Source organism: Euprymna scolopes, chromosome 30 (genome assembly GCF_053919585.1).
Source record: "Euprymna scolopes isolate OS-2025 chromosome 30, ASM5391958v1, whole genome shotgun sequence".
In the NCBI taxonomy this organism is placed as follows: Eukaryota; Metazoa; Mollusca; class Cephalopoda; order Sepiida; family Sepiolidae; genus Euprymna; species Euprymna scolopes.
Genome location: NC_136511.1, coordinates 48,348,823 through 48,372,573, shown reverse-complemented (window position 1 = coordinate 48,372,573; position 23,751 = coordinate 48,348,823). Strand labels below are relative to the sequence as shown.

The 23,751-nt window shown below is 33.5% G+C and overlaps 1 protein-coding gene across 1 annotated transcript in view; it reads left to right on the top strand.

Moving 5' to 3' along the window:
* The first annotated feature begins 16,277 nt into the window (after window positions 1-16,277).
* The window catches only part of LOC145254796 (uncharacterized), a 73,955-nt gene continuing 66,481 nt past the window's right edge, over window positions 16,278-23,751 (top strand). Inside the window, exon 1 of the mRNA XM_080113583.1 lies at window positions 16,278-19,272. Coding sequence (XP_079969709.1) covers window positions 19,248-19,272 — 25 coding nt within the window. The 5' untranslated portion in view covers window positions 16,278-19,247. The remainder of the gene's footprint in view (window positions 19,273-23,751) is intronic.

The following is a 23,751-nucleotide window of genomic DNA, read 5'->3' as shown; positions in this document are numbered from 1 at the left end:
CTATATTATTTTGTCTTTTTTAATGTATAATTTATTTTTCCAAATTTAAAAATATTTTTGTCTTGTTTTTGTTTATTTTTGATAATATTTTTTAACATTAGTTAGACATTCACAGCGCTTTGCTGGAAAGTTAAGTGCATGTTTTTTTTTGTTTCAAAATAATACTATGTGTAATACACTTAAAGTGAATTCATAATGTGGAACACTCTTACATAATCTATAATATAAATCTCACCTGTTTGTGTTAATGTATGTATGTGCGTATGTATATATGCATGTATGCATGTATGAATGTATGTATGTATGTCTGCCTAAAACTTTCGACAGAGGCGACGGATTTTAATGAGATCGGTATCATTTTAAATTTCGATCCTTCGGACGACAAATATCGGATAATTGTCCCCAAACATTTATTCCTTCATGCTCAACTGGGCAGTTTTCTACAGGAAGAATCGACTTTTTCGCTGACATTTCTTGCAAGTCTTTCAACCCTCCCGTTCACGAGATCGCTTAGAAGGCGTTCTGTCGACCGCCTGTGACGTCATAACGACGGTAAGTACATCGTTAAGACAGTTTTTCTTTTTTCACCACTTTTTCCACTGCCAGGTTACGGGTTTGAGCCTACTTACGATTCCTATTTTTTATTTATTTTTTGCGTTCGCCTTTTTTTTTTTCTCATAATCTACATTCTTACACCCCCCCCACTTTCTTTTCCGCCTTCGCGTCACGGGTTCGAGCCTGTCTGCCTACTACAACTTTTTTTTTTCTCAACACACACCTCCCAACGCTCGGGCAACGCCGGCGCTCAGGCTAGTCTTTAAAATAAGTCGTATTCCTGTTTGTTTATCTTTTCACAGTTAGATTAATATGTACGAAAGATGCACTGTTTCACAAATTATTTTTCATATTGTAAATGGACTTATATACATTTTAATTCCAGCATGATTTTCATACATATTATTTATTCAAAGAAAATCTACATTCAAGTAATAACCTAATCTACATATTACATTAAAGAAAATGTATTTTAATAGTTATCTACATGTTATTAATTACTGTAATTGAATTGTAATAGGACTTTCCAACATATTTTTATTACTTCTGCGCATGCGCAAATTCATTTATAGCTGAAAGTGGTTTAATTTTAAATCTTTCTTATCTATTTGTCGATAGCTCAAACGTTAGGAACTACGGCTGTAGCAGTAACAGTTTTAATTTCGATTCTAGCTGATGGTACCATAGTCATTGCAAAAATAAAATTTGTAATCAGTACTATATATAAGGTACAATATAATATTGAATAGAGAATTGGATCAGTAATAATAAATATCAAATCTGCATGAGTTAAAATATATTTAAGCGTATTTTACTACAAAGCCAACCTTTTTGCCAAAGACTTTCCAGCAAAGTTATTAAGTAGATAATTATCCATATAAATGCAACAGATATATATGAAACAGATAAACTCTTAAACTACTGGTCACATAACACTGAAATTAACAGAAACTAGTAATCATACACCAAGGATGGTTTATAATAAGTAAAATCTTTGTTTGGATGGATGAAAAATGCGTACAGAAATATGCCGGCAAGCTGAAATGCAAAAATGTTCATTTCAATTTGACGACATATTTCTATTACTTTTGCGCATGCGAAAATTTCATTCATAGCTTGAAGTGGTTTAAAATCTTATTTATGTGTATATGTCTGATACTGTAGGGAATGTGACTGAAAGACTAAATGTTTTGGTTTCGATTCTAGTTAATGACACACAAGACAATTTTTCTTTGTAACATTTGAAATCAGTACTAACTATAAGGTACAAGTTAATATTCAATAGAGAATTGGTCCTATAATAATAAATACGAAATCTGCAGGAATTAAAATATATATAAGTGTATTTTACCATCGTTAAACCTTAACAAATAAGTAGGTGTTTACTGTCCGAGTTTACAAACAAAAAAAACAAAAAAAAAAAAAAAACTTGCAAGGTACAATTTACTACTTGATAAGCTTTCGTTTATATATTTCGATTTATATGAACCTTGAACAAAATTTGAAAAGTTTTTGTTTTTTTAATCTCCTTTTGTAGTAGTCTTTACAGTAATTCGATTCTAAATAAAAGAAGCATAGCCAGGTAGTTTATAGGTTTGTGATATCAGAAAAGTCACACCCACTGTTTGATTGTGTAGCGCGCACCATGATCATGATATTGGCTTCTATCGCGGACAAATCTTTTGTGAGAATAAGAGATACAAAAAAGGTTGGGATCGCTTTTTTAAAGTACAACATACCCCAACAGGTGTTACATGCTTTTACTCACGAGCTCAATCACGCTTTTATATCTGGTCCTGGGTATGACCTTAAAACTATATCCGGTTGTGAGGCCCCAGTTTGCGGGCTTTAGGGAGTGTGGAGCCACCCTTTAATTACCATTGCTTCTAGGTCCACTCTGAGTCGGAGTGGTAGTACCTGTTAGGGCCCCAACTATGGGTTAAATAGAAACCGACTTGAAAATAACAAATATATTCTATTAAAAAAAAATGTCTTCAAAATCTTTGGACTCGGCATTAAAAACCCTAAAAGAGTTGATATGCCGTAAAACAAAAACAACCAACCAATTAACCAATCATTCTTTTATAATCATCCTCATACACAGATATATACAAACTGTAACTCCTCAGAATGTCACCTTATAATCTGTTTTGATATTATATTATAATAAAGCTTTCTATACTTGTCTTTTTTCAAGTATTTCAAGCGCGTGAAACTCTGTTCCTACTGACTGCTTTCTTCTTAACTATAAAATTGGTCTTTTAGAGTCTAAAGCACACACGAACGCTACTACTTTAGATATAGATGGTGTGCACCATCCCTAGGTGGCGGACCATCATCCTTCCAGGTTTGGTCAGGATCGGTTGAGTGGTGTGTGCTATAGGAGAATTGTACACGCAGAGACACACACACAACCACACACACACACGCACACGAACGCTAATACGCTTATATATATAATAGAGAGAGAGAGAGAAAGGGAGAGAGAGAAAGAGAAAGAGAGAGAAATAGAGATAAAAGAGCGATTTGACTCGGGAATATTAGGTAAGGTGACCTCGTGTGTGAATGTGGTATTATGGGGACTGCGAAATCTAGCTAGGAATATCTTGGACAACTAAAAGCTACAGGGGCTAGGATGTTCATATCCCCCGCCTACTTTTTTGATTAGCCGTTTGCCTAATTTTGGTCTGTAGACTTTTTGTTTTGCACTAAAAAATATATAAATCAAAGTACAGTATCTGTTCTCAGCATTCCAGAAATCTAATTATTTTTATGTTTATTTTGCCTTTTGTCTAATATCAAAGTGTAGTGTCTGTTTTCAGCATTCCAGCGACAACAGCCTATTTCGTATTTCTTCATATAAATGTCAAGCGCGTATGCAGACCCTACATTATCATAAAATTGATTAAACTTGAAATAAAACGTATTTGTTTTCTTTTATAAATGCCAGGCGCGAATGCAGACCCCATCATATCATAAACATGAATAAATTAAAAGTTAAACATATTTTCTTCGTCATTTTTAGCGACCTCATCATCTTTGCAAAATCATCTTTCCGTGCTCTTATCCCTTTACCGCAAATGTCTTCATGATTTGGTACTTGTGTCATTCCCCCAAGAAAACTAAAATAATCATTTATCAGGTTTTATACTTATTTAAAATAGTTTTAATTCATTAATTCCAATTTGGAATGCTTGGGATGACAGGAGTTATACCTAAATTTACATTATTCCCAAATCCACAATTTATTCGATAGGATTTGTCCTACGTCTGACATGAAAATGCATCTAGCAACTTACACATATGGCGCACCATGGTACGCTTTCAATGGCTGGTTTAGATTCTCCACACCAATCTATATAAAAAAATAGTATATATGTGTGAATCTCTTTGCGAAAATATTTGACCGACAAACTCCTAAACATTGAAATTAACAGGAAATAGTAATTATACACCAATAATGATTTATAACAGGTAAAATCTTTGTTTGGATGGATGAATAACGCGTATAGAAATATGTAGGCAAGTTGAAATGCAAAATGTTCATTTCGACTTGCTGACATATTTTTATTACTTTTTTTGCATGCGCAAATTTATTCATAGTCTGAAGTGGTTTAAATTTAAATCTTTATTATCTATATGTCCATTGCTCAAACAGTAAGCAATGTGGTAAATATTTTAGTTTCGATTCCAGCTGATGACGCCCAAATCGTTTTTCTTTCAGTATTTTGGGATCAGTGCCACGAAGTGCCTTCAAAAGTTTCCACGCTATTTTTATATAGGCATTTAAAAGTGTCATAGACTATCTGTTGTGGTTGCAAGGTTGAACAATAATTAGTAAGGAAATACAATGAAGACGCAAACAACAAGATAACGCAATAATAAGTGTATTACAGAAAAGGTATATTTACAATATTTACAAATGACGGTGTCGAGTCAGAGAGTCTTGGTGGGAGGACATGTACGCTCTTCGGCGTCACTTCCGGTGGCATTTGAGTAAGACACACCAAGGCCAACCTAGGCTTGCCATTTATAGTGTTATGTTATTCGCATATGCAAATAAGTGGTTGCCACCACAACACTATCAAAACTTTAGTATTTTATTGCTATACATCTTATGAGATGATTGACCATTTTTTTATGATTTCGAGTTCAAATGAACAGCTACAGTAGGAATCGGACTACACCCTACTAAAGCCTGATTGTCAAAGCTAGTGAATTTCAAAAACGCAATCTGGACGTGAGGACACTTTAGAAGAACGATATGCAAGAAATTTCTGGTTAAATTTAGTAAAATCTCATAGAAATGTATGGAATGATTTAGACTGCTTTTGGACCATCTTGCATGACTCGAGTATCAGTTTTCGAGTGGCATAAGAGATTCAAAGAAATGTAGGGTGTCTGTGAGGGATGATGAAAGTTATGGAAGTAGTAAGGAAGTCAGAACTCCATAATTGATTAGCCAAATAAAGAGTTTCATTGATAAGGATCGTCATGTGTCGATTGCGACAATAGGTGCACAGTTTGATATCAGTGTAGGATTTGTACACACAATTATTCGCGAGGAACTTAAAATGCACAAGAAGTCGTGAAGTCTGCCGCGGAAGATGTTTTTAACTGCAATACCGAGTTAAACGTTCCGCGGCCACCTGCAGATGTACTATTTTTGTCTTCACAACAAAAAAAGACAGCAATGTATATCTGTGTCCCTGCACCCTGAAAAAGCGAGCCAAATGAGACGGTGATGCCTACCTATCCAGTTTTGAAGTCCCCTTGGACAAACATTTAGACGGCATAAATCTGTAATATATTTCTCTTTATTTACGTGGTTTATTTTACATTGTCCATTTTCGACTTTTATTATAGTTAGATTCTGAGGGGAGATAAGTCACTATTTCTTTTCACTGGCACTACGAAACATACATATACAAAATCTCATTTTTATTCTGAAAAATCTACGTAAAATAATATATTTGCATAATATTTCTGTGTAGAAACTACAAAAATATATTTGCATAATATTTCTGTGTAGAAACTACAAAAATATATTTGCATAATATTTCTGAGTAGAAACTAATCTTTCTTAGAACTGTACGCCTGTGGAACTCTGTTCCGTCTGCCTGCTTCCCACCGGACTACAACTTGGATGTCTTCAAGTCCAACGTTAACAAATTCCTAATGAACCGCTCCCTTAAGTAAACACTTCATCAAATCTCCACACTAACGTAATGTACTTGCAATAACCCTTATCCTTGAGTTGCTTCCGGGCCTTGATAAGTGGTGATCACTGTGTAAAAAAAAAATATTGATCCGAAAGGAAAACGTTGTATTTACTGAAGCTCTGTTAACATTACACACTTAATACCATACAATCAACGATTGAATATTCGATATTCGATACGTTTCAAATCTGTGATATAGCACTATTCTAATTTGTTCTGTGCGTTTGGAACATCTGTTTTGATCATAAAATATTTAAATTAAACAAAAGATAACACAGAAACCTTTAGGGCGCGGCTTTTAACCTAGGTATACTATTAAAACATATCATCCTACTTGCTTGTTTATACTTCTTTTATTGATCGGACTAGTGTACTGTGGTGAGATTTTGAATGGTGTTTTTATGTGTCTGGGCCAGATTTTTCGGAGCTGATCACAAGCTCTCTGGATAGTTGTTTCGATGGAGGGTTTCTCTTAAACTTCCCATCTCCTCTTGATATGCATTGCTGCTATTACATATTGCTTTTGCTCGGTATTGTAGGCAACGGACGATTCATTTTATTACATTATGTGGATGGTGGGACTTGAAGTTAATGTAGTGTTCAGTGAAAGTTGGTTTTCAGTATACAAGTGATACACCCCTGGCAATTGTGGGTCATCAAGGAATGATACTTTGTTATTGTGTTCTTTTTTCATCATGAATTGTACACGTAGGCAGATAGAGGTCACATAATCCATTAATGTTTGACCAGAACATGAATGCATCATCTACAGATCGCAACCACATTCTTGGCTTTGGTGGTGTTGATCCTAATGCCATTTCCTCAAAGTATTCAATGCATGCATTGGCTAGTACTGGGGACAATGCTGATCTCATTGCCGGACCTTCTTCCTGCCAATATATATCAGATCCCATCACGAAGTATGTAGTTTCTACATAGAATGTCATCCTCCAGTGAAACATCTAAAGTGACCATTGTTTTTATATTTTATGTTTTAATCAAGTGCATAAGGTGCCTTCCATAAGTTTCCAGACATATTTTCGTATGGCCACTTTTATTGATAGTACACACATGAAACTCTATTCCCCTTCGAAGTAATCTCCTCCGGTTGCAATACATTGTTTTCCTCTTCCAACAACTTCTGGAAGGCGCCATGGAAGACTTCTTGTGTGAGCATGTCAATGACCCTTGTCACAGCCTCCGTCATCTAACAACGGTAGCCTGTAAGGTTTACTTTGAGCTTAGGGAACAACCAAAAGTCACAAGAAGCAACATCTGGACTATAGGGAGAGTGAGGAACACTCTTGATGCCCATCTTAATCAAATATTCTGTGACAATGATGGAGTTATGGACTGGTGCATTTGCGCAAATCTTCCGCGTCTTCCGTTCCTAGAGAATAATTGTGAGTTCAGTTCTCACACTGACATCAAAGCGTGCACTTATTGTCTCTATAGACACACGACTGTCCTTATCTATGAGATTCTTTATTTGGCCAATCAGGTCGATGAGTATTGTCGATGGCATAATAGTTCCTCTGCTTTTAATTAATTAACAAGTTATATACACCCGATGCTGGCACGTTTTGAAAACTATCCCTATCATTTCTCTATTGTTTTTGTTATAGCTTGCATGTGTTAACAACAAAGACCGCACGGCAGTATTAATAACAAAAGTGCATTAGCAAAAAATATGTTACAGAAGTAAACGCTGGAGCCATAACTGTTAAAGTCTTACCCTATAATAATGTTTTTTTTTTACGAAATGATTACAAAATTCACGTTAACAGCCCAAATATACGTTGATTTAAAACTTTGCTACAGCCGTCAATTACACCGAACATAAAACTTTTCTCTGTCCACAGGGGGCCGCCCTTTGAGGTTAATACCACCAGCAAAATAAAGTGAAAAAAGTCATATTTAAAAATATTGTTTTAACACCAAAATCTCAGAATTTAAAAGACAAAACCTTTACTATTATAAAATCTATACGCCTATTAACTTTTTGTGAGTGTGATATTCATATTAAAAACACTTTTTTTCCATGTATTTAAATAGAAAATACAACATTGTTGTATATGGGTCGTGGAATTGCATTCACTAGCAACAGATCTAGCTAATTTGCATATTCTTTTAAACTTCTATTTTAATTAATTCCCTATAAGTTTTTTTATCGGTTTTCTCATGTGATGGCCATCTTTAGTTAACTATTACGTGTAATTATATTCATGCAGATATTCTACATGATTTATACTTGCGTAATATTTGCGTAAAAATGTATAGTAAACACAAACCTCTTTCTATATATATTTATATATGCGTATATATATGTGTTTTTAAAATTTTGATATCAAACTCCTCTGTCAGTTTCGTGTCTCCAGACATGAAACTTAATATATAGGGTATTCGAACCCACGGGAAACTGTATATTTGTGTTTTAGCCGAGAAAAATCCGTGCAAAAGTGTGAAAATTAAAAAAAAAATGGAATTATGAATATGCATGCGTAACGTAATAACTATTGGTTGATATTTTAATTTTTAGCCTCGCAGTAAACATGTCTTCATAGCTCAGCCATTAACGTCAAAGGAAAAAGTAAATCGTAAGCTTAACGAGCTGGTTTCGATTCTCGATGATAACGCACGAGTCATTTTTTTTTTTTTACTTTTTAAATCTTTACTATATATTGGGTCCAATATAATATAATAATCTGTATTAATCAAAATATATTTATGCATATTTTACGACCTGGCAATGCCGGACGGAATACTAGTATTATATATAAAGAACTTTGCGCGTTCGTGTGTGTCGGGTGTGTGTTCGTTCTCTATGCACTCCAAAATGGTCAAACTATTTTTTTGAAATTTCACATAAATGTACTTCATGTGTCGTTGAGTGTTCTTATATAGGTTTTGTTTCGGAATACCCTTGATACGTATAAAAAATCGATAATTGAAATAATCATATTAAAGAATGAACAGTTCGATTTTGACCAAAGAACATTTAAGAAGTTTAACCGGTGTATAAAATCAACAGTAGATATTTTGACAAGACAGAGGCACGTTCCAAATAAATATTTCTGTTTAGAGCACATTTGAACCATGATACCTGACTTTCCATTTTTACACTTTAATTGCGAGCCTGTCTTGTTTTATCGTTATTTCCACGGCAAGCGCTCATCTGAGCTCCAATCTCTGCTCCCCCTCGTCAATCTTTCACAAAAAACACCCGTCTAGCTGAAACCACTGTCATTAATTTTCCCCATTCTTTATCTGTGCCTAAATCATAGCGTAGATTCCATGAACAAAGCTTCTTTCTTAGAAGTGCACGACTGTGCAACTCTTTTCCGTTTGCCTGTTTCCCACCTGACTACAACTTGGATGTCTTCAAGTCCAACATAAACAAATTCCTGATGAACCGCCCCCTTAAGTAAGACGCTTTATCAAATCTCCAATACTAACTACTACGATACTATCCCATTGATTACTGTACACGCAATAACCCTCATCCGCGAGTGGCTTCCATACCTTGATAAGTGGTGACCTCCATGTAAAACAAAAAAAATTCAAGTCATTATATGGAAATGATTACAAAAAAATCTAAAGTAGGTTCCATGCAGTGCAATATAAACTGCAATATATTGTGAATTAACTGAACTAAATTTGGGAATAATTTTCCCTTTGACCAATTTGGTACCTCCAAACCTCCAAATAGGGAGCGGCATATATATATATATATATATATATATATATATATATATATATATATATATATATATATATATATATATACATTTATAGGAAAAATACATATGATTCGGACACTCTGGTGAGTCGTAGACAACTAAGCACGTTTCAGTGGATAATTATATTTTAAAAACAATAGATACGCCGTTCCCCATTTGCGGATACCAAATTGTTCAAAGGAAATATCATTCCCAACTCGCATTTAGGTAAAAATGCACTTTTGTATAAATAATTGAATTCAAAACGTATCGTAGAAACAAAAACAAATGAAATAACATGTACGTAAATCGCGATGTATCCAAGCAGTCGTGCGAGATGGGCTTCTGAATAGAGTTTAGCCTTCTTACCATGGGATCCCGATTTCGAATCTCGTGAGTCATAGACGACGAAAAACGTGTCAGTGAATAATTAAATTTTGAAAACATACATATCTATATCTATATATAAAGAGAGAGAGAGAGAGAAAGAGGGGGGAATAGGTCTAAAAGAGCGTCTGTAAATTTAGAAATACCTTAGACATGCTGTGCACGAAGTACGCAGATATCTTTTTGTCCTCATATATATATATATATATATATATATATATATATATATATATATATATATATATATGACTACAAGTATGGATGATTTTTCTACTTCTTTGGGTAGAGCACTATCGTAAATAATCTCACCCGCTACTTGATTCGCTAAAAAATGCGAGGCTCGCTGTTTGTTGTAAATAAGCAGTTTGAGCACTATAAAAGAAGTGGACGAATGTTTGTTTGAAATGGAGATTTGTCGTTGGTCGATGGGTAGAACTGCCGGCTATCAACGCGATGGGTCTAGGTTTAATCCTCAGATTGGGAGAGGTACTAGTATAGCCGCACTGATGAATTGTGATACAACGAAACAGTACTGCATTTGGATGACTATATATATATATATATATATATATATATATATATATATATATATATATGAAGTGACCTTTCCTGTATATTTGTCTTTGTGGGGGACGGTCTCTATCAAACTACTTATTAAAATACAGATTGAAAGTTGATTTTAGTTTAGACCTGTGGAATAAATTGAATTTAGTTATTAGTCGGCAAAAATAGCGGTTAAGTGGTCAAAATTGAAGAAAAATTTAGAACTTGGAAAGCGTAAGTCTACTAGACTTCTTATATTTACGCAAGCGCAAATATGCACTTTTAGGTTTAGTGTTGTAGTTTCATATGCGCGCGGATGTGACTCAAATGCTGAAGAGCTATATGTTTTGATTTCGATTCTATCTAATGGCATCCAAGTCATATTTTTCAACATTGTTGAAATAATTACTATATATTTGGTACAATATAATACGCAATAGAGAATTGGCTCTATAATAATGAATACGAAATCGATATCAATTAAAATATGTTTAAGGGTATCTTACGATCAGACAACGCCGGGTGGCTTGCTCGTACTAAATAAAGTCTAATAATGTACAAGTTACACGAAGGCGTAAAACACACAGATACACATACGAAGCGGCGGTCACACAATGTTATCGATATTCCGATAGCTAACTTCTTACCAGTCCGAACATATTTCCCCTAAGTAGCTCCCTGTTGAACGGGAAAAGGCCGGTAGGGGGCGCCCTATTAACGTCCAATCAAATTCGAACAAATATAGGAGGGGGAGGGAAAAAGGGGAATAAAATACAATCTGAAAACGGTAAATCCTCCAATCGTAGACAACTGATTTTTTTTCCTTCGCTTACATTACGAAAAATTAGTAGGTAGGAGTGGAGACGGTACCGCCATCTGGAATCACAGAGACTCACTTATAGGCTGTGATGGTCACTAAAGATATAGTAGCAGAAGTTGTAATAGCGCTTGATTTTGTTGTGACCAACTCGTTAATGAGTTAACCTGATTTATTCAACGCAATATGAAGAAAACAAAATAAAGTAACGCAGATTCTTTGTTTCGGTTTGATTGTTTTGTTTTACGGCATATCAACCCTTTTCGGGTTATTTAACATAGAATCCGTCATTTCGGAAAACAACGTTTTTATGCTTCAAGTTCGTTTTATCTGTAAATATTTATGTATGGTGTTTTGTTAGGCTGTTTTGGTTTACGGTATATCAACCCTTTTCGGGTTTCTTTGGTAAATTTTATTTTTAGCTGTAACACAAAACCGACCATTCTAGTTTGTGATTTCAAACGTTTCCGAGGCCGCTGAAAAAGAATCTGACATTTAAATCCGTCGCAAATAAACCGCTGTGTTGTTTTTAAAACTTGTTTCTAGGGAATATTTTCTTACGGATAACTGTCATTTTGTAGCTGTTACGCATGCGCACCCTCCCCACCAACATATGCAGACGAAAAACTGTCTTGTCAATATTTCTTCCACCACCACCGCTTTTCGGTCGATGTAACTTTCGATCTTCTTCAGGTGTATCTTGTCTAACTCTGTAAATTTCTGTCGAAGTTGGGAATGAGTGCGAAATTTCGAACAGAACCCTTTATCTAATCCACGCGACTTGCATGCTCTTGTTTCATTAACCATGAATGGTTAGACTCGTGGCGTAGTGGATAAAAGTACTTGGTTATATTTCGATATAACTGCAACTTCTGGAAATTGGAGCATCAATCCGCAGAGCGGGCAACAATCAAAATACAAATACGAACTGCTTAAGACTTCTATCTGGTCAGGGCTGACGGAACGAGAGTATGCTGCTTCCCTGGATTAAATAAAATGTTCCGTGTAGATTCCCGAATTGGACAGAAAGAATCCAGGGGGCGATAAGATACATTTGAATATAAATCCGGAAGTTACACCGACTTAAACGTTACGGGAATAATACTCAAGGTGCGAACAGTAGTTCGAATAATTCAGATGATACGAATTAAACGTTACACTTCAAAATAATAAATAACCTTCTGCATGACAGACCGACGAGAATAGTAGGTTAAATGTCAGCGTGACACACCAACAAAACTGCTATTTCAAACTGATAAACGCCACTTTTGTAATCCAATTTTTCTAAATATTATTTGTTTGTTTCGTACTAATAAGATAAAATTAATACGGTATAATCACGTTGATAAAAGGTTTTCATTAGATTACCGAAGTTAAGCAACGTTGAGCCTTGTCAGTACCTGATAGGTGACCATTTAGGAATATGAGATGGTATATGTAGGAGGATGTCGACATTTGACATTTTCTCCCTTGGAGGAAGCCGGTTCAGCTCTTCTAGTGTGAATGCCGTGTGTCATTATGTTTGTCAATAAACATCAATGACTCTTTCGACCTTCAATCTAGAATTGAAGTATCTTTACTCCTATATATCCTCCCACTTACCTTCCACTCCCAAGTAGATAAAACTCGTTTGTTTTCTGTTCTAAATATACCGGAAAACTGCGTGAACGTTATTTCCTAGAAAGGGTTTGTAGTGTCTTAGCAACTGATTAGTCCCTATATTAAACGGAGCATTGTAGTGCCTGCTCATGAGACTCGCTAAAAGTAGAAGACAGAAAATGACACCCGACTTCCATTCCTCACATATTTGATTGACTTGTGCCGAACTTATTAAAATGTAATCTACTGTTGTTTTTTTGTTTTTTTGTTTTTTTTATTGCAAATCAATTATTCAAAATGTAATATCTGTTTTGTCTTCGGTCAATAGAGGAGTGATCCTTCTAGATTAAGGCATAATTTATCTTGTCATAATCAAAAGTGCCGCATTTATATATAATTGGGGAAGGCTTCGTTTCTAAAGCAATAGGTCTTGACATATCAAAGGCCCTTTAATAGGGTCTAGCACAATCAGTCAGCATTTGGGTGTCTGTAAATGATATCTAAATGGCCTAAAACATTTCGTATAGGTTCATATGGATGGTTTTGATTAGCAGAGGAGTGAAGTACATGATATTAAAACATTTGTTCATCAAGGGTATATTCTGGACTCGACCATGTGCCTGCTCTTCGTCAATGATATCCCACAAAACATGCTAAAATCCATTCTTGGACATCGATGCAAATGACGCAAACATTTCTGCCAGCATTTCGAATTCTCTTTTCCTTTGCTTACTTTATCTCATTCTTTTTCCCTCCCGGCCACTAATATTCAGTGCCCCAACAAACTAGCGCAGTTATTAAAGTTATAATGTAATACTAAGACACTTCCCACCATGCACATCGGTCTAAACAGTTAGAGCCACGTGTTGTCTATGTAAAAAAAAAACGCCATGAAGCAGCTCTTTCAGTTGCTGTTTCTATCGGACGTAATTCAATGGCATCATTCAACTTTTGTCACGTCATTTACTGTGCACGCTTATCGCTTACTTTCCATGAATGAGGTTACTCTTTGATGGCGTCATCCATTAAAACAAACACTTGAATAACGTCATCAACTATGCACTGTTATAACCGTTTTTGCTAATGATAATGTCACAAAAATGATGACGTTAACCATTCTAGACGAGTCACTGTTTTTCTAGATAAAAACATCTCTTGCTCTATCTCTGTCTCTCCCTGTTTTGGTGCCTGGCGTAATTATTTTGTGGAATCAACCGAGGTGCACATTAATGAAATCAGAAAACGATGAATACCAGCGGGGCTGAAGAGGCAATTTCTAACACGCCAAAGTGAATTCTTCTTGCTTTACCTTCTTTCTCCTTTATATCACATTTTCTTGCTGTCGGGGGTATGTATATAGAAAAAGAATGTATATATAAAAAATGGCAAAAATCTATTGGAGTGTTGTGAGACCAACATTTTGTACAGTTCTGGGTGCTTATCGATGACAAGAAAGGCTAAAAGAAGATTCGCCGTTACGGATATTTAGAATTAGACGGTTTGACGATGTTTGCAATTCGAACATTTGTAGGGCTACAAGATAAAGAAATCGCAACAGATGGATTGGAGCTGAAAGCCAACAACGACGCATTAAAAGTCGCGGTAAAAAACAAACAAGGATATGTCTGATAATGAGATGAGCAGTCACCCTGCAAAAATATCTTTGTAATTTCGGCCTTCACGCCCCCAAACATCTAATGGTATCAAGTGAAGAAAAAAAATCAATCATTAGCACATTCTCTCGTATCTCAGAATTTGATGGCAAAATTCTCTGTAATAAAACAACACCATTCTGCATCTTGTCTGGTGCACTGCAGCATTTGCTATATCTATACAGTTCGGAGCTTAAATTGGTCCCCGGATGCTGGCCTGGGCGTTTGATAAGGAAATCTAGTTGTTACTAGGGTTCCCTTCTTGGCCTACAAAGTTCGACCGAAAGGCCAGACGATACAGACGGGGCCAGCGCATCTTCAGGAGTTGCCGGAAGTTTATTGCTTCACCATCCGCCTATCGTGATTCTAAACCGAATTTTTTGTGGGGGGGGGGTATTTCCTTAGACCTTGCCTTTCCTAGGACATCCACAGCTCAAGATTAATGCATAAGAAAAAGGCATCCGTTAATACCAGTCTTCAGTTTTCCGGCCTTTTTTCCTCAAGTGCCTGAGTTGTTCTATTGCCCAGTTTAACGAGAGCTCAGAGTAACTGACCAATGATGTTACAGGATTGTTTATACATTTTCTTAGGTTCCTACTTTATACGTAATTTAATTTTAAAGAATTTTCTTTCTCTTCTTTTTCGCGTGTATATCTCTTTAAGTACTTCTTTTACCGCTGTTTAGTTGCTTTCATCCACATACATATTGCCTATGTATCATTGATTGCATCCCCCAAACACTTAGTTGACTGGCATCATAGCTTTAATGAACAGTAGGGGAGGAAGCAAGTCTCTCTGGAAAATGTTTATGTATTCTTCTAGGTGTTATTCTTAAACTGTAAGTTCGATTTTCAAGTTTTATCATCGCTAAGTATTATTAAGTCTTATGAAGTCTTATGAAGTCTATAAATGGTGACATGAATTGTTGGGGTTCACTAACAAAAAACAGCTAGTGTACCTGCTGGCTGAGTGCCTACAAGTCTCTCGGGATTCCAGGGTTTCTGCACTTCGTTCGATTACAATTGCAAATTACGTTGCTTTCTCTAAATAAGTTGTTTAAGTTGAGATACCTCTGTGATTACTGCTGTTGGATTTCTATAAAACTTATCGTTCGTGGTCAGATCATTAAACCTTCTTGAGACTTCACGTGTTCTCTGATATCAATCAATGTTGGCGCCATAATTCTCTTTTTTATTCTATCAATTTCAGTTCCCTTAGTTTCATGTAAAATTAGACAAAGCTGAAGAGTAGGATTTAGTAAATTATAAATAAGTAACTTATTTAATGATAAATAGTTAAGCGTTATCCTTTGTACTATACGCTGGAATCTGTATAAACTAGAGAAAACAAGAATTCGGGTATCAGACTATGAAAACAATAACCACTACAACGTACTACACTAGAAATAAAAATAAATTTAGACTCTATAGACAAGTAGAAACGGTGAACCACAATATATAGAGAGCGTGATAGCCCATGGCAAGGTTTGAACCTTTAACAATATTCCCTGGAGTCCAAGATGCTGCTGCTGAGCTTGAAGACTTGTATAAAATATACACGGTTGTACATGCGTATATCTCCCTCCCACTCTCTCTCAATCTCTCTCTCTTTCTCTCTCTCTCTCTCTCTATCTATCTGTCTATATATATATATATATATATGCATGCATGTATATATATATAATATAATATAAAGCTGAATGTGTGTATGTGTGTGTGTATGTGTGTGTGTGGGGGGGGGGTGCGCGCGTGTCTGGTCACGAATAGGCTCCTATATCGTTGACTATTTTAAAAAACTGATTACGTATAATGATAGAAAATGTATCGAGACACAGGAATGGGTATGTTTGATCTGGCAGAACGGTGGTTCATTAAAATTGTGGGGTCTGCGTTCGCGCCTGGTTCACAAATTGGCTGTTACGAGATCAAAGTTCAATGATTTGATCTTTGAGAACTCTACCAAACTCCTCCGCAAGTTTTGGGTCTAGACACTTTAAATTTTAGATATAATTGCCTTGGACATGGATCTAACTTAATAACTTGATTTGAGCCCAAAACAATAAATGTTAAGGGATCATAATAGGGCTCAATTTTTAAAAAATTGTCCGAAAGCAAAACTAGCATTCAAAGGTGGTGGCGTTGCCATCGTCCAAACATGAAACGCGTATGAACTGATGAAAAATAAACTAAGATGACTATACAAAATGTATAATAATTTTTTTTTTCAATTTTGACTCATTATGAACTATTTTAACCGGCTTAATACCCATAAAAATGGTCCATAAAAATTACATCATTTGAAGCCACTAGCGCCACTATGCGACTTTTAGTTTTGAAATAGGGAGACAGACAAATAAACACAGTAACTTTTATAAATTACACTAGCGGAGAGGCGCCTAGCTTTACCCGAGCGTAAAATACGCTTAAATATGATATTTTAATTTACTCAGAGTTCGTATATATTATTATAGAATCGTCATTTTAAACGTAAAAAAAAGTATTTGGGTCCCATCAGCTAGAATCGAAACCGAAGCATTCAAAGCTGGTGGCGTTATCAATGTACCAACGTGACACGCATATGAACCGATTAAAAATTACAAATAAACTAAGATGAATGTACAAAAATATATAACGATTTTTTTCAATTTTGACCCATTTTTGTCCCCCTTAAAAACTATTTGAACCGGCTAAAGACCCATAAAGAACGATCCGTAAAATCCAATCATTTAGTTTCAGAGGAAATGGTTTTAAAATATGGAGACAGGAATGCAGACAACCTTTTATATATATTAAATTTAGAAGGTTTTAAACCGAATTAATTCATTACACACTAAAATATATGTTTTAAATCATTTATTTTATCGTTTCCATTAATAAAGTAAGAAGCGAATTTTTACTTTTGCACCCGACGTCGCCCAGTCTTAAAATACGTTTAAACATGATATTTAAACATGCAGAGATGTCGTATTTATTATTATACAGTCAGTTCTTATTATTATACAGTACATTCTTAATCGATTATTACCATATTGTGTCGAATATGTTTAGTCGACTTTTCACTTGAAATTGATATGCCAGCATATTTTAATAAATTTTAATAATAATTTTCCACTGAAAAAAGATTTTGTGTTTATTTTAAAATTATAACCGGTTAGTGTAGGAGAGGCAATATACTGATGGAAGTCCACGGCCATTAATTCCGTATAAAAGCAAGAAAATACAACCAATCATCGGTCACCGATATTTTACAACAGAAATACACATCCCAAAGCGATGTAATCTGTAAATAAATAAAAAAGTTTGGACATCTTTGGATTCCAAGATGCATCCTTTAATTTTTTACCGTTTAAGCTTATTTTATTTTGCAACTTTATTAATTAGTCAGGCTCTCAACCTCATTAGGTATGATAGAAAACTATGTCCAGTGTTGAGAGTCAAATTTCCAAGCTTATGTAAGTGGAGAATAGGTTCTTAGATACCGCAAATTCCCAGGTTCACACTGACCCGAAGTAGTAGTACCAGCCAAGGCCCCATTTCTGGGTTCAATGACAAGTATTATTCACACATACATTGTTTACAAAATATACGCTTGCACAACAAAGTAACTTACAAACGAAGCGTCTTCAATACGTGCCGTTTCGACATAGAATAGATTCCCTTTGCATTTCGATTGGGGCAAAATGTAGCATCTGTTCTTATGCTGAATTTCATCATTTCTGTTCTCGGTGAAGAAAAGAGTAATCCTTCTACTGAAGCAAACTTTATTTTTGTTCCAAATTCTAGAGATGTGTATCTGTGGAACACAATACCGCGGATCTGCTTCCCATCTGACTACACCATAGGCGTTTGTTGAGCAGCCTTCTTAAACCCTACTCAAGTTTGTTTTTATATTATCGATCGTCATGCTATTGTCTCACCGGCCAGCTGAAACTCATTAGCCGTTATCCTCGAGTGACCTTCGGGCTTTGATAAGCGGCGACCTACCCTTTAGTAGTATTAATAATAAACAAAAAACAACCTGCCACATTGTGGCTCAACTGGCTGTTTTCCCCCAACATTGTATCTAACACTGCCATCGTGGGGAGGCAATTTTAGGTGCACTCAACGAGTGTCGGTATTTATGTGCTTCACTGAGAAACCAATATGTGACACAAGCTCATTTTTAAGTGAAGAAACCCGTTTCCCCAAATTGGGATCTCTGGAAGTAGGCAAAAAAAAAAATACTTTACTTTAGAAAGATTTTCCCAACATATAGCATCAGAACAGATACTGCACAATGATCTTAGTCCCAAGGCTGCACTCAACGACTGTTGATATGCCATAAAATCCAATAACTAACCGACCAACCCGTCTTTCCCTCGTTCTATTTATCTTTCTTTTTTTTACGTTTGTTCTTCCTTTCTTTTTCCTTTCCCTTTCTTTCTTTTTTCCTTTCTTCCCCTTTTCCAGCTTTATATTTCACTCCACGCTACTTTCGACTCTTGTTTATGTGTTTTTCTCCCTGCCCGGAACCTCGTTATAACTGGGTAACACCTCTGTAACTCTCCCGGCAAAAAGAGGGGTGGGTCTGCTAAGAGCGCGTGTGATATTCTACGCTGTGTGTCGTAGTTTCGCGTGTTGGAGTTGTAATGCGGGTCCCGGAGCGCCCATGCCCCGTTCGCTCGTCATTCGAAAATCGCCCCTCCTTCAGTGCGAAGGTCCGACTCAATTCACTCTCCACAACAATCTCGATCGGATGAGAAAACACAACACACATGTTGACTTTTAATACTATACAAGGTAAGTAAAACGACGTCTCGCAATCAGTATATTATTAACATTTTCATGTAATATTATGAAGTAACGTTTTATGCATGTATTATGTATACATGTACATACATACATACATACATACATACATAATATGTATATATATATTTTTTATTTTATATATATATATATATATATACATATTATGTTTTACGCAAATATTAGCTAATATGTATCAATTTGCAGGATTTACGTCAACAGTACTCAATACGTGAGTAGAGCTGGGTTTTTTAATTATGAAATTATATAATGATTAAGCTACATAAAAGCGCATATATTTAGATAACTTACTACATATATATTTACATAATTTCTTACATATGTATGTATATATATATATATATATACGTACAGACGAATATATTTACATATATATGCATATATACATATACATATATATATATTTACATATGTATGCATAAATACATATATATGTATATATGCCTATAAATGTATATGCACACAAGCGCATACACACACATATATACATATATATATATATATATATATGTATATACATACATATATATGTGTGTGTGTGTGTATGTGTGTGAGTGAATGGATACCATTTATCATAACCTTTCTTTATATTCTACATTTATTCCCTTTTATTTTTGTCATTTAAAGACATTTCACTTTTAATATTTTTTCTTTGTATGTGCTACTAAGCAAAATTATTCTTAACCAATATTAGTATTTTGCTAGAAAAATTTTTCTGAGGTAATGTGTTTCCATTTATAAGTCATGATTTTATGACATTAATTTTAACTTTCTATTCTTTAATTCAAGCAATAAATTTTAAATTTTATTTGAAATTATATCCTTTTTAATGAAATTTAAACATATAAAGTAGAATATATACATATATATATATATAATATTTTTATTTATTTGTTTATTTATTTTTAATATTATAATATATATATATATATATATTAGTGTATATATATATATATATATATATATATATATATATATATATATATATATATATACTAGCATTTCAACCTAGCGTTGCCCGGCGTTGTCTGGGTGTTTGCAGGTGTATATTGAGAAAAAATGAAAAAAAAAAAATGGTCAATTTTTAAAAACTTTGACCCTTATTATAACCCCTTAATATTTATTGAAATGGGCTCAAATAAAGTTATTACATTAGATCCATATCCAAAGAAATCTATATCTAAAATTTCAAGTTTTTAGACCCAAAATTGGCGGAGGAGTTTGGTAGAGTTTTAAAAAGGTAAATCGTTGAGCTTTGACCGCTTAACAGCTAATTTTATGGGCGAGAACCGATTACAAAGATTTTCCCTGATCTCAATACTTTGCATATCAAATTTCGAGTCTGTAGACAGAAAATTGATAGAGATATTGTGTAGCGAAATGTATACAGACAGACAGACACACACACACACACGCTTTCACTTATATATATATATATATATATATATATATATATATATATATATATATATATATATATATATACGAGTTATTAAGCGATAATATTTTTCCTGATACCGTTTCTGAATTTTCGATTCCGATACAAGTACTGATTCTTTTGAATCTATAAATATTAAATTATAGTGTTGTCGTTTTTAATGGCGCTGTTCCTTAAAATAATGCATGCTATATGAGCACATAGTTTTTAATGATATTTTTCTTTAAAAAGCACATAGTTTTTAATGATATTGTTCTTTAAAAAGCACATAGTTTTTAATGATATTGTTCTTTAAAAAGCACATAGTTTTTAATGATATTGTTCTTTAAAAAGCACATAGTTTCGCAAACATATTAAAAGAATTGGAGTTGGTGTGTAGATTTTTGTTTAAAAAAACGTTTAACTTTTTGTTATTTGTACAATAATCCAAAAATTATTTTTTTTAAAAATCAACAAATACAACAAAAATTTAGAATTCGATTTTTGGCATCTAAAATTAGGCAAATATCTTTCGATTCCGATACCGTTTCCGATTTTTCTGATTCCGGATTCCGATTTCAATTAATCAACCCTATATATATATATATATATATATATATATATATATATATATATATATATATATATATATATATACACACACACACACACATATATATATGTATATATATATATATATATATATATTGTGTACAGAAAGTTGTTAGTTGAGACAGATCATTGGTACCGTCGGTTTCAAGCCCGATAATAAGGCCCGTTTAAGGTATCCTTATCAAGCTCTCTTCAGCCAATATTCGTCTCATTCCCAAATATTGAGACGAATATTGGCTGAAGAGAGCTATTATCGGGCTTGAAACCGACGGTACCAATGATCTGTCTCAACTAACAACTTTCTGTACACAAAATATAAATACGCTCTTACAATTTGGATTTTCCTTTTAATTGAGCACTCTGCTGGAATTCTTTTTCCCCCCAAAAAAAACTAATCAAATTATATATATATATATATATATATATATATATATATATATATATATATATATATATATATATAGTCTAAATTAGCTTTAAATAAAAAATGCAAAAATAAAAATAAACAATGCAGTTTAAATTCCCGAAAGAAAAAATATATATTTACTTTCACCTATCACAGACTTAACACCTACATAATCCGATTTCTAAAATCTTTATAATGACAAAAGAATGACATTTATATAAGGATGAAGAAGAAGAAAAGAAACCTTTACTAAAGTTGTTAAATAGAAATAGACTTAACACTTGCATACGCCGATTTCTCCAAAGTATCCAATATTTAAACAAAATTTAACTACATGATGATGAAAAGAGAAAACCTTAACTAAAATTGTGTAAATAGAAAGCGGGGATCATCAGCTGCTTACCATGTAGCTGTTTCAAAGATTTAAAAACATACATTTAATACATGCCTCTCCAGTGGATAATGCCACTCCACCAATAAAAAAATGTAAAATAATACGGTTGCTATTTTTACTAATAATATGCTATTATTTCCGGTAATTTTAAACCATACCAATAAGTTTTAGTTTCTCCTTCCTCAAGGCCAAAGGTTTTGAAGAAATATCAGATATTTTGTAATTCATATGCTAACTAGGAAAACAAATGACTGTGATTGAAACAATTTATGGCTGCAAAAACATGCAAAAAATATACTCTTGGTGATGGGCAATTTTCTTAGTGTGCCATCTTGAGAGTATATGTCACATAGCAAACTGTACAATTGAAATCATTAGCTTTCCAACGAGTCTTCAGTTGTTAAATTCTGATCAATACTCGCTGAGATTTGGAACTTGGAAAATTAACAGAAACATTAGTATAATATATATATATATATATATATATATATATATATATATATATATATATATATATATATATAGTCAAACTGAATATAAATGCTCATATCTTTTGCAGGCTTCTGATGATTATAATACTATTCTATGAGTAAAATTTTATGACGCTTAGGAAAAAAGAACCTATAATTTCAAACCAACAAAACATGCCCAAATTTTCCTTCATTTCGGTATATAGTGTCCTGCCAGGCAGTCACAGTTTTGCTGCTTCAGTTATCTCTCCTGTGACCTTGTCATGTCACTAATATATATATATATATATATATATATATATATATATATATATATATATATATATATATATACATATATATATATGTATATATATATATACATATATATATGTATACATACATATATATATATATACATATATATATATGTATACATACATATATATATATATATATATATATGTATATATATATATATATATATATATATATATATATATATATATATATATATATATATGGTAGTGTTGATACGATTAATTGAAATCTGAATCGGGAATTTTTTTGTAGGTATCGGAATCGGAAAACTGTGTGCCTATTTTCAGATGTAAAAATTTATCTTTAATTATCTTTTTTATTATAATTTTTGTTTAAAACAAAATCTTCCATTGCTGGTGGAAATAATAAGATATTAAATATTTATTGATATTAATCAACCATCAAAACTAAAATTTACACAAAGGTGTTTTAAGGTTTAAGAAACCATACGTACATTAAACATTTTTTTTTTTACGGTAATCGTGAAAAACAATACGCACAATAAATATATATATATATATATATATATATATATATATATATATATATATATATATATATATATATATATTTTACGGCAATCGGGAAAAATAACAACATTACAGATAAACATTTTGTGATTTATAACGAATCGAAATCGAGAATTTTTTCGGAATCGAGAATTTTTTCGGAATCGAGAATTTTTTCGGAATCGGCAATATATATATATATATATATATATATATATATATATATATATATATATATATATATATATAGCGGCATTTAGCATTGTCAGCACTGGATGCCTATTTGGGGGAAAAAAGATGCTGTTTGTTCTCTCCGCTTATCTCGGAATTGTTTTACTCGT